Source organism: Notolepis coatsorum (genome assembly GCF_963971535.1).
Source record: "Notolepis coatsorum genome assembly, chromosome: 3".
NCBI lineage: Eukaryota > Metazoa > Chordata > Actinopteri > Aulopiformes > Paralepididae > Notolepis > Notolepis coatsorum.
This window is the reverse complement of record NC_140167.1, coordinates 161,961,516-161,973,545: the sequence shown is the minus strand read 5'-3', so window position 1 is coordinate 161,973,545 and position 12,030 is coordinate 161,961,516. Positions and strand designations below refer to the sequence as shown.

The following is a 12,030-nucleotide window of genomic DNA, read 5'->3' as shown; positions in this document are numbered from 1 at the left end:
CATTGCATTCCAGATGCATGTTTTATGACAACTTTTCCTGGAAAACTTTATGGATGTTACATTCGCTGTCCCATAAAGGGGCATTATAACAGCATGCTTCACCTGCCAATGGAAAGACACGAAGTACATAATTGATTCACATATTGATACAACAGCCCTTCATGACCAAAGGTGAGGTTAGAAAAATATCTGTTGATATTTTTTTTGCCATTCTGGCCATTCAGAAAGTCATGCAATTAGGTTAATCGAAACATTTATTTTTACATCATTGTGTCTCCTCCTGTAGTGTGAAAAAACATGCATTCTCATAAATATTACGATCAAATCTATTTTGTACTTCAAAATATAGACCTTGATGATACATTTGAAATTGGTTTGGTTATGATCATGTTATTTAAATTTGTTCATGGTGAGGTTGACATTTGCATGGAATTGCCCTAGTGCATGAATCTCCACCAGGCCACAGCCACACTATCTCTCTCTCTATACAGACAGCACTATACACTATTTGCACAGCCATTTGAAATCTACAGTTACACATTGCTGTATTTTAGTGAGGTAAATGAGTAAAAAAATTACATTTTTACTGCATTATGCTCTTTGTAATTTTAATTTGTTCACAGCATTGTGGCCACATATTTTCATATTCTCTCTCTCTCTCTCTCTCTCTCTCTCTCTCTCTCTCTCTCTCAATCACTATGGCAAGCGCACATCCGTGGACATGTACACACATGCACACACACACACACACATGCATAAGCACGTATGCACGCACGCACGCACGCACACACACACGCACACGCACACACACACACACAGAAATCAAAAGAAATCAGTACATTACAGAAAGAATTTCTTGTACAGTCTTCTTGTACAGTGGGTGACAATATTGTCACAAGGAAAGATGAAATTACATACCTAGGTTTCATCCTAGAGGCAAATCTTTCCTGTGACAATTCAAATGGGCTTTATTGAGGAAGGGCACAACTCTGTCAGCTGAGTAACAATGTTCATCAAAGTGTTGAGTGCTACAGTGTAGGTTAGTATATTAGGACAAGTGCATACCTACATGTATGACCTATATCTATCTACTACTTTTGGATATGAGCATTCTTTCAATAAGTATGGATGCCTGAACGCAGAATGACACCAGTATCACTGACAACCAGCCTGATATGTGGTCTCTCTCTAACATCATCCCAGTGCCTATGTCCGGAGATCTCTCGAAGCCAGACAACTACCGTGGCATAAGTCTGACATGTGTCATTGCAAAGATGTACAATTGCATGATACTAAACCGGATAAGGAATGCCATCGACCCCCACCTCAGGGAGAACCAAAATGGTTTCTGAGAGAAGAGGACCACTGTGGCCCAGATCTTGGCCTTGAACAGAATCATCGAGGAGGTGAAGAAGAACAACCTGACAGCGGTACTGTGCTTTATCGACTTCAAAAAGGCTTTTGACTCGATACACAGAGCCGTGATGATGAGGATACTCAAGGCCTACGGAGTCCCTCCCAATCTACTCCGGGCCATAGGGACCATGCACACGGGTACAAGGGCCAAGGTGGTAACCCCAGACGGCAACAGTGAAGAATTTGACATCCTGGCTGGAGTGATGCAAGGGGACACCCTTGCCCCCTTCCTTTTCGTCATAGTCCTCGACTATGCGCTCAGGAAGGCCATCAATGGACGGGAGCAGGAACTTGGTCTCACAATAACCCCAAGGAGATCGAGACGACACCCCACCATAGTCCTAACAGACCTTGACTACGCGGACGACATCAGCCTGCTCTCTGACCACGTGGAGCAGGCACAGGAACTCCTGTGCAGAGTGGAGACGGAGTGCGCCAAGGTTGGCCTTAGGCTAAATGCCAAGAAAACCGAGGTCATAATGTATAACATCCTCCCGGATCATCCACCTCTAAGGACAACAGGAGGCTCTGCTCTAAAGGAAGTCGGTGATTTCAAATACCTGGGCTCGTGGGTCAACTCGTCCGAGCAAGACCTTAAAGTGAGGAAGGCGCTTGCGTGGAGGGCTCTGAACCGCATGACCAGTGTGTGGAAATCCAACCTCCCCCGTCAAATCAAGCTCAACTTCTTTCATGCAACAGTTGAGTCTGTCCTTTTGTATGGCAGTGAATGCTGGACCTTGAAGCCCACCCTGCAGAAGTCCTTGGATGGGTGCTACACCAGAATGATGCGTGTGGTGCTCAACATCAACAGGGATGAGCATGTCACTAATGCAAACTTGTATGGGGGGGTGCTAAGGGTGAGCGAGAAAGTGGCAGTCAGGAGAATGAGGCTGGCAGGTCACTGCCAGAGACATCATGAGATGCCAACCAGCAAACTTGTGCTGTGGGAACCAACACACGGGCATCGATCACGAGGACGTCCCACATTAACCTACGTGGACGTACTCAGGAGAGATGCGGGAACGGAATGCACCGGCGAGCTAGCCAGATGCATGGAGGATCGGGATGACTGGAAGCACCGATGGAGGGCCCGTCCGAGGACGACCTAGATAGACGGCAAGCCTATAGAAAATTCTTCTATTTAATAATAATGTATTATTATAAATCTCTCTCTCTCTCTCTGAAATCAACGACAACCTCCGCCTCCCAATGAAGCGATAAACTCATCCCAATAGTATGCAAGTGCAGAGCCGCAGAGCCAGCGGCGCTATCAGGTCCGGTCTGGGGACCGCTCAGCAGCGCCACCCACCCAATGGCTGAATTGCCAATGGCTGAATTGGAGTACTGCACTGTGCGGGCACAACTGTGAGCTCTGCGGCTCCGCAGCTGCACGCCTCTCGCTAATACAGCACCAAGCTGCCGCACCGCCATTCTCATCAGCAAAACACAGGTCGCGAGGGAATCATTCTCACAGGACATTATGACCGGAGATATTTAAATATGTCGGACTTCAACAGAATATATATATATATAATTAGTAAACTGTCTGGGGCATTTTGTGCCCCCCTTAACTGATTTTCGATGGCATTTTGTCCATTTTCACTGGCATTTTGCAACAAGCCCGCGTTAATTTCTAACCCTGCTCTCACCTGTCTCCCGGGCCCTTGGTGATCTCTCTCTCTGTCTCACCTGTCTCCCCGGCCCTTGGTGATGTCTCTCTCTCTCTCTCACCTGTCTCCCCGGCCCTTGGTGATGTCTCTCTCTCTCTCTCTCTCTCACCCGTCTCCCCGGCCCTTGGTCATGTCTCTCTCTCTCTCTCTCTCTCTCTCTCTCTCTCTCTCACCTGTCTCCCCGGCCCTTGGTGATGTTCACCAGCTTCTCGATGCCCCCGGTGTCGGCCAGGGCCTTGGCGTTCTCCATGTTCTTGCTGGTGACCTCGTGCAGGGTGCAGAGGACGGCAGCCACCGTCTCGTCCGACAGCTGGGAGGTGTTTCCTCCTGGGAGCCGGTTCACCAGGTCCCTCATGGCGTACTTCCCTGATGGAGAGAGAGAGAGAGAGAGAGAGAGAGAGAGAGAGAGAGACAGAGACAGAGAGAGAGACAGAGCGAGAGAGAGAGAAGAGAGAGAGCGCAAGAGCGAGAGAGGAGAGAGAGAATCAGCCAGTGTTGTAGTCGAGTCACTAAATCTCGACAAGCTACATACCACAGTTCAGTTTTATTTTTAACTTACATTTGTATTAACATTTATAGACATACAACACTTAGACAATACCTACAATAACATCAATAACATAACAGTATACAGACATGGGCCCCTTGAATTACTGTAATACGGCTGCGTTCAGCCGCCCAGACCCCCATAAGAGGGACCCCCCCCTCCCGCCACCCACCCCTAGAAATAGGGCTCCCCTACATCCCAGGTCCGTCCCACACGGGGCCGAGCACTCAGCGACATGGGTCCCTTGAATTTGGGCTAGGCTCAGTAGAGGAGCGAGGGGTGGTACTCTTCCCCCCCCCCCACCGAGCCAAGCCCGCTACCTCCCATGTCACCAAGCACCCCACCGCACGCACAACGACCCCACAACATACAAGACCCCACTCTCCGGGCCAAACCGCGGAAACGATCCCCCCCCACACCGACATTCCCCCCCCTGAGTTAAGCCCGTAGAACTCCCCCATATCCCAGGCCGATGCGCGCGGAGCCGGGCCCCAAGCACCTAGAGCCCCCTCCCGCCCCCGCCCTGACCGCCAGGCCCCCGGCCCACGAGAACCCCAAGTCCAGGCCCGCAGAAGGCCAAAGCACCACGCCTCAATGGCCCCCCGACCCCCCGCGAACATAGGTCTCTCTGTTTTATTCCAATTATTTTGGAGCACACTTTCACTATGTACTGTAGGCTGTTCCTATCTTTAATAGACAGGCCACTGAACCAGCAGATAAAAGAAACAGTTAGGAGGCTTTCAATAAAATAACTATAAAAAGTGCTCAGGATCTTCGCACTAACATTAAAAGAGTTCAGCTTTCTCAGCAGGTAGATCCTCTGCTGACCTTTTTTAACAATAGACTCTGTATTTAAGTTGAACTTCAGTTTACAGTCAAACACAGTTCCCAGGTATTTGTACGATTCAACAATCTGGACGTCCTCGTTGTGAATTACACTAGCTACACTGGCTTGATGATCGGGGTTGTGTCTGAAGTCAATTATCATGTCCTTAGTCTTAGAGACATTGAGGTCCAAGTAATTCTCATCACACCAATTCACAAAGTCGTGAAGTACAGGTCCATGATCAGTTTCGGAGCGCTGCAGTAGGGATACCAGGACAGTGTCATCTGAAAACTTAACCAGATGCCTTTGGTCATGAAGCGATCTGCAGCTGTCGATGTACATAATAAATAAAAGGGGAGACAAAACGCAACCTTGGGGGGAGCCAGTGTTGGAAATCGACCCATTGACAAAGACCTGCTGGACCCTCTCAGTGAGGAAATTTAAAATCAGCATGAGAAGCTGGTGTGGGAGACTAAAATAAGAGTCAAGCCTCTCAATTCAAATGTGGGGCTGCATTTTATTAAAAGCAGAGGAGAAATCTGCAAAAGAATTCCCTTTCTTCACAAATGTCCATGTGCACATTTAAAGCAACTGCTATTCTAACATAACTCAGACTAACACAACTCAAAGAAAAAAGACAACATTGTGCTCCCATGGTGTTAGAGGATCTCAATCGTATCCCTCTGTTCCCCGTTGGAAGGGTGAGGAGTAATGGCTCTCCTAGTGAGAGGGCTCCACCTAGTGGCGAAGTGCGCACTATATAAGTCCAACATTCGTTCTGTGGACAGCCTCAGAGCTCCCGGTCAATGTTCTGAATTTGTCTTTCTTATGCTCATGTTCATTTGTATTGTGTGTCACGTGTAATCCTGTAGTTCCTTCATACCAGTCCATTGTGTATTATTCCCCAATATGTTTCCTAATCAGCATGTCCCGTTTTAAAAATAAATTTCAAATCGTTTGTCTATAACATGTGTATTGTAAATCATAGTGTTAATTATTCTAAATTCTGGTGTTATAGTTTTATACTACTTGGGGTAACTTCAATTATCTTTCCTCTGTTGTATCTATTCTCATCCCCAGGTCCCCTGTGTGTATGTTTGTATTGGGTACTCTTCCACATTGATTTTGTCTTGTATCTTTCCTTGGATCACTGTGTCCCTTCATGCCCCTTTCTCGTGTCCCTTTGTCGTTCTTCATAGTTGATCTGCTTTGAATCAGTTCAGGTCCCCTCTTTTCCTCCTCCCGTCCTCCTCTCCTCATCCTCGTCTCTCGGTTCTGGTCCACCTGCGCGCCCTCTCCATCCTCTGCGTCAGCGTAGGCCTCTCTCCTTTCCCTCCCAGCTCCTTCCATCCTCTCCACGCCGTGTCCCTCGCCGCCTCCTGCACGTTGTTGGGACCTGGTTCCTTTCTTTTTCTGAATTTTCTTTATTTCTACATAGCTCCGACGTTTCCTTGCCACCTCCGTTGGATTTTTCAGTGTTGCATTGTATGCTCCGCATTGCTCCTAATCCAATCTGCGTGGTGGTCTGGTTAGCTTCTATGTTAGCTTGTAAGCTAGTTTGTATGTTAGCCTGTTGCTCCTCTGCACTGACATTCAGCGTCCCGCTAGCTTGTTCTACCTGTTGCATCATTGCCTCGTGTTGAGTCTTTTCCATCGTGTATTTACTTCATCTGGGGTTGCTTTTCTTTCATTTGTCCTTGTGTTCATTCTTCCTTCTTTCTTTTGTCCTCGAATCTTCACTTTTTATTTCGTTTAGAATTGTTTTACTTCCTTTTTTTGATATTCATTGACCGGGAGCTCTTTCATGTGGCTGCTCACCAGAACATCGCAAACCGGAAGTCCCCATAGACCATAGTTCAGTTTTACCCCTAAGATATGATATTCCTTTATTGATCCCCTTGGGGAAATCCGGGTGTCATAGCAGCATGGGGGAGGGTGAAGGGGAGGTACAGGTATGGGCAGGGAGATAGTATAAATATAGGCAATAAAACTAGATGTGAATATAAAAATATGAATGCAAAGTGAATGGGGTCACGCTCTTGTCTGACTGAGGCTCACTGTCAGTCACTGTACTAGATCTCAGTGTGTCATTGTCATTAGCATCCAATGGTTTGCTGCATTCTTTTCTGTCTGTCTCTGTCTCCCTCTCTCTTGTCTCTCCCTCTGTCTCTGTCTGTCTCTCTCTGTGTCTCTGTCTGTCTGTCTGTCTGTCTGTCTGTCTGTCTCTCTCTCTCAAGACTTTCATTATGTTTCTTTTTATACATCTTACATAATGTATTTGCCTGGGAGAGTGACCTAAAGTACACTCTGTCCTGGCTGTAACGTGGAGGCTGTGTGTATCCAGCTGGGGGGGGGGGGGGGGGGGGGGGGGGTGTTGTGATGAGCTATATGTTTTTCTGCATCACACTGATATTGTTCCCAAGGCCGTGCGGAGCTATGCATCCTGCAGTTAAAACGCCTCGTCTGCCAGTACATGTGCTTCAACAAGGACCCTGTTACACACTGGACACATTGACCTACATTCATTTCCTAACCCTTTACCCCAAGCTTAACCATAACCGCGACCTGTCTAAGTCTACCTTTAACCGGACCCTGACCACTAGCCGGATAAAGAGTTTATCTTTTTGAGGACCAGTCAGAATGTCCTGATCCAAAATGTTCTCACATGGGGTTTTAACAAGTATAAATGCATACATAAATGTTACACCCCCCCCCCCGTCTCTAAAAGTCTCTCCTCTGCCCTGCTCGAATGCTGTTCCTCATTAATTCAGAGGTGAGATCATATTAACTAGTTCTTTCCAACAATGAGCTGATTTAAACAAGAATGCGTGTGATCCTAGCGGAGCGTGACCACTAGTGAGACTGTTAAAACTCACCTCGGTCTCCACGGTATAAACAATAACAGCTTGTTCCACTGTGTGTTTTTAATGATTAGTATTATTAAGCAGGGTATGTTGCTATAGGGACCAGTATGTTGCTCATTTAAAGAGTTGTTTTGTTAGGCGTTGTTTCACATTAGGGAACAGAATCAAACTGATCAGTAACACATACTGTATCTCTTTATGTTTTGTGACTATGTTGTCTTATAGTGATCTAATTGTTCCTAAGTTACTAGTATTAGCCTACTTATGGGTTCCTTATTCCTAAATGACTAGTAGTATATTAAGTTACTGGTAGTCTACCTATGAGCTCATTATAGTAGGTTACTAGTAGCCTACCTATGAGCTCCCTATATTAAGTTACTAGCAGCCTACCTACAGTATGAGCTCTCTATATTAAGTTACTAGCAGCCTACCTACAGTATGAGCTCTCTATATTAAGTTACTAGCAGCCTACCTACAGTATGAGCTCTCTATATTAAGTTACTAGCAGCCTACCTACAGTATGAGCTCTCTATATTAAGTTACTAGCAGCCTACCTACAGTATGAGCTCTCTATATTAAGTTACTAGCAGCCTACCTACAGTATGAGCTCTCTATATTAAGTTACTAGCAGCCTACCTACAGTATGAGCTCTCTATATTAAGTTACTAGCAGCCTACCTACAGTATGAGCTCTCTATATTAAGTTACTAGCAGCCTACCTACAGTATGAGCTCTCTATATTAAGTTACTAGCAGCCTACCTACAGTATGAGCTCTCTATATTAAGTTACTAGCAGCCTACCTACAGTATGAGCTCTCTATATTAAGTTACTAGCAGTCTACCTACAGTATGAACTCCTTATATTAAGTTACTAGCAGCCTACCTACAGTATGAACTCCTTATATTAAGTTACTAGCAGCCTACCTATGATCTCCTTGTTCCTAAGTTACTAGTAGCCTTCATACTGTAGGTAAATTTATTATTATTTTACTTTACTTTAATTTTTTTTTTTTTTTTTTAGATTTTAGGCTGTATTCCATTTTCATTGGTTGTTTTATTAATTTTAATTGTTTTTATTCATTTTACTTTTTACCTTTGTAGCTTTTCACAAATATTAAGTGCGGTACAAATTGAATCTATTATTATTGTTATTATTATTATTAGTATGAGCTCCTTGTATTAAGTTACTAGCAGCCTACCTACAGTATATTAAGTTACTAGCAGCCTACCTACAGTATATTAAGTTACTAGCAGCCTACCTACAGTATATTAAGTTACTAGCAGCCTACCTACAGTATATTAAGTTACTAGCAGCCTACCTACAGTATATTAAGTTACTAGCAGCCTACCTACAGTATATTAAGTTACTAGCAGCCTACCTACAGTATATTAAGTTACTAGCAGCCTACCTACAGTATATTAAGTTACTAGCAGCCTACCTATGAGCTCCTTGTTCCGGACGTCCAGGGCCATGTTCCTCAGGGCGGTGGCCACAGAGCAGACCACGCGGTCGTTATCCATCCTCAGCAGCTCCACCAGGATGGGCAGACCCTTCTCCTTACGCACCGCCGCACGGATGTACGCTGCAAACTGCACACACACACACACACACACACACACACACACACACACACACACACACACAGTGATGATTGATTGATTGAACGATTGACACCATTACAGGGACATCAGTGGGATGATAAAAGAATATTATGCATACAAGCACTCCCAGTGTTCTCTTTTTCAAGAGAATATGCATGCTCATGCTCACACTTGTATATACATGCATACTGTACATATGCACGCACACATACACACACACATGACAGATGTACAGACAGATGTACAGACATCACAGGGAGTTTATTAACGCTTGGAAACAGGAGTCCATCTGGAACAGGCTTGTAAAGACGGAGCCTGAGGTGCGATAGATGGTGTAACACCCTTTTACATCAGCCTGGTCTGTTTCCTAGGATACGACATTCAACAGTGTTACCACAGGAGTGTGTGTGTGTGTGTGTGTGTGTGTGTGTAAGTAAGCAAGCATCACAATCCATACACTACACCAGGGCCTTGAGGAGGGCGAGGAAAATCATGGCTGACCCCACCCACCCGGGTCACGGCCTCTTCGCCATGCTCACCCACGGCAGGCGGCTACGGCTGCCCAAGACACTAACAACCTGTCACAGACTCAGCTTCTTCCCCTCAGCAGCTCGCCTGGTAAACAAGTCAGGTGTCCCCCTGCTCCACTCCCCCTCTATGGCAAGCTGCTAGGGCTGGACTTTTGGACTTTGTGCTGCACTGTTAACATGTCTCCAACCACTGTTTTGCACTTTATTTATTATTCTTATTCTTATTTGTGAAAAAAGTGTATGCACTGTACGGTCATATCACGTGCCATTGTGTTTACATAAATGGCGAATAAAGTAATCTGAATCTGAATCTGGTATGGATCTGTGTGTGTGTGCGAGCGTCTCCACAGGGAAGGGAGCTCCATACCTTCCAGTTGCCTGCGGACAGGTTCTGCAGGGAGCCCGCTGAGCCCTCCAGGGTGGCCGGGTTGGAGCTCTCGGCCAGCAGGGTGAGGTAGGGCTTCACGACCGCTGGATGCCACAACATCTCCGCTCCCTTGGGACACTTGGAGAAGCCGGGGATGGGACCCACGCCGTCCCACTGGGGAGACAGAAGACACAGCGGCGGTGAGCGTGGTACGACAACAACACAGTCTCTCGTCAAGAATGGTAACTCACACATTCACACACCGACGGCGGAGGCGACCGTGCAAGGTGCCGACCCGCTCATCGGGAGCAGTTACAGGTTAAGTGTCTTGCTCGAGGACACTTCGAAATGCTGCCCGGGAGGAGCGGGAATCGAACCGGGAACCTTCCGATTACCAGATGACCACTCTACCTCCTGAGCCACTATCGCCCCCCAACCGGTGAGAGTGGTACGACAGTCTCTCATCAGGAAACGTCAATGAAGTACTAATCGACCGCGGGAAGAAAGGTACATAATGTACGTTATGTTATAGCCATGAGTAATATATTTAGGTCTTGTATAAGTAATATATTTATGTTTCATATATGTGGTTGGATTTAGATTTAGACAAATACTGCACGTGTTTCCCAAACGTCAGGCAGAAGAACGTCTTTAGAGCTAATGCTCACTAGCTAGATCTCTAAATATCTTAAAAAATAAGCTAAAAACTTACCTCTTCACCATAGCCTTTTAATACACTCCGCTGCTGATTGTACTGATTATTCTACTATTTGATTGCACTGCACTATTGCACTATTTTACTCTGTCTATTCTATCTTATTCTTTTTATTTACATTTTTTAAACTGAATCAAATGTCAAGTTAGACCGCGCTCTCAAGATACGACACTGGGTGCTGAAATCCCATTAAGTATTATATAAAAGAAGCTGAATCAAACCATAAACAAGGTGGCCTATTGGGATGTTAGATGCTAATGTGAAAAACTGTGATTTTATATGTCTGCACTTTATGTGCTCATTTTATGCCTGTCTTTTTCCGTTGTAATGCAATTTATGTATGAAAGGTGCTATACAAATAAAGTGTATTATTATTATTATTATTATTAGAGACGTGCTTATCGTCTGTCCGGAAATAACTCATTCTGCAAAAACTAATAGAATGAATGATGATATAATATATTATATATTATTTATTTCATGAGTGTCACCTTACAGTGTTTAGGTAAACATTTGAAAAGGAAGTAAAACTACGACTTCCTAACATTTGTAGAAAAAAAGCTGGAGAATCTGCAGCGTAAATCTCGAATACTTTTTTTTTGTGGTAGAGTGTATGTAGTGTGTTTGTGGTAGAGTGTATGTAGTGTGTTTGCAGTAGAGTGTATGTAGTGTGTATGTTAGTAGTGTATGTTACGCTCTCTGGAGCGTAACAGTAAGAAGCATTTTGTATAAAAGTATTCTGTACTTCTGTATGACAACTATTAAAGAAACTTGAAACTTGAAACTATGTAGTGTGTTTGTAATAGAGTGTATGTACTGTAGTGTAATACTGTACTCAGTGTCTTCTCTCTGTCTAAAGCTGGTCTCACTGTCTTCTCTCTATCTAAAGCTGGTCTCACTGTCTTCTCTCTATCTAAAGCTGGTCTCACTGTCTTCTCTCGTCTAAACCTGGTCTCACTGTCTTCTCTCTATCTAAAGCTGGTCTCAGTGTCTTCTCTCTGTCTAAAGCTGGTCTCACTGTCTTCTCTCTGTCTAAACCTGGTCTCACTGTCTTCTCTCGTCTAAAGCTGGTCTCAGTGTCTTCTCTCTATCTAAAGCTGGTCTCAGTGTCTTCTCTCTGTCTAAAGCTGGTCTCACTGTCTTCTCTCGTCTAAAGCTGGTCTCACTGTCTTCTCTCGTCTAAAGCTGGTCTCACTGTCTTCTCTCTATCTAAAGCTGGTCTCACTGTCTTCTCTCGTCTAAAGCTGGTCTCAGTGTCTTCTCTCTATCTAAAGCTGGTCTCACTGTCTTCTCTCTGTCTAAAGCTGGTCTCAGTGTCTTCTCTCTGTCTAAACCTGGTCTCAGTGTCTTCTCTCGTCTAAACCTGGTCTCACTGTCTTCTCTCGTCTAAAGCTGGTCTCAGTGTCTTCTCTCTATCTAAAGCTGGTCTCACTGTCTTCTCTCCATCTAAAGCTGGTCTCAGTGTCTTCTCTCTGTCTAAACCTGGTCTCAGTG

General features: G+C 45.1%; 1 protein-coding gene across 11 annotated transcripts in view; it reads right to left on the bottom strand.

Annotated features, from left to right (window-relative positions):
- LOC311225604 (plakophilin-4-like) overlaps positions 1-12,030 on the bottom strand; it is a 411,012-nt gene that overhangs the window by 62,703 nt on the left and 336,279 nt on the right. For all 11 annotated transcript variants that reach the window (XM_084310973.1, XM_084310976.1, XM_084310978.1 and 8 more), the window contains 3 exons: positions 9,822-9,995; positions 8,762-8,912; positions 3,260-3,452 (listed from right to left, as the gene is read on the bottom strand). In XM_084310973.1, the coding sequence (XP_084167099.1) occupies positions 3,260-3,452; positions 8,762-8,912; positions 9,822-9,995 (518 nt within the window). The remainder of the gene's footprint in view (positions 1-3,259; positions 3,453-8,761; positions 8,913-9,821; positions 9,996-12,030) is intronic.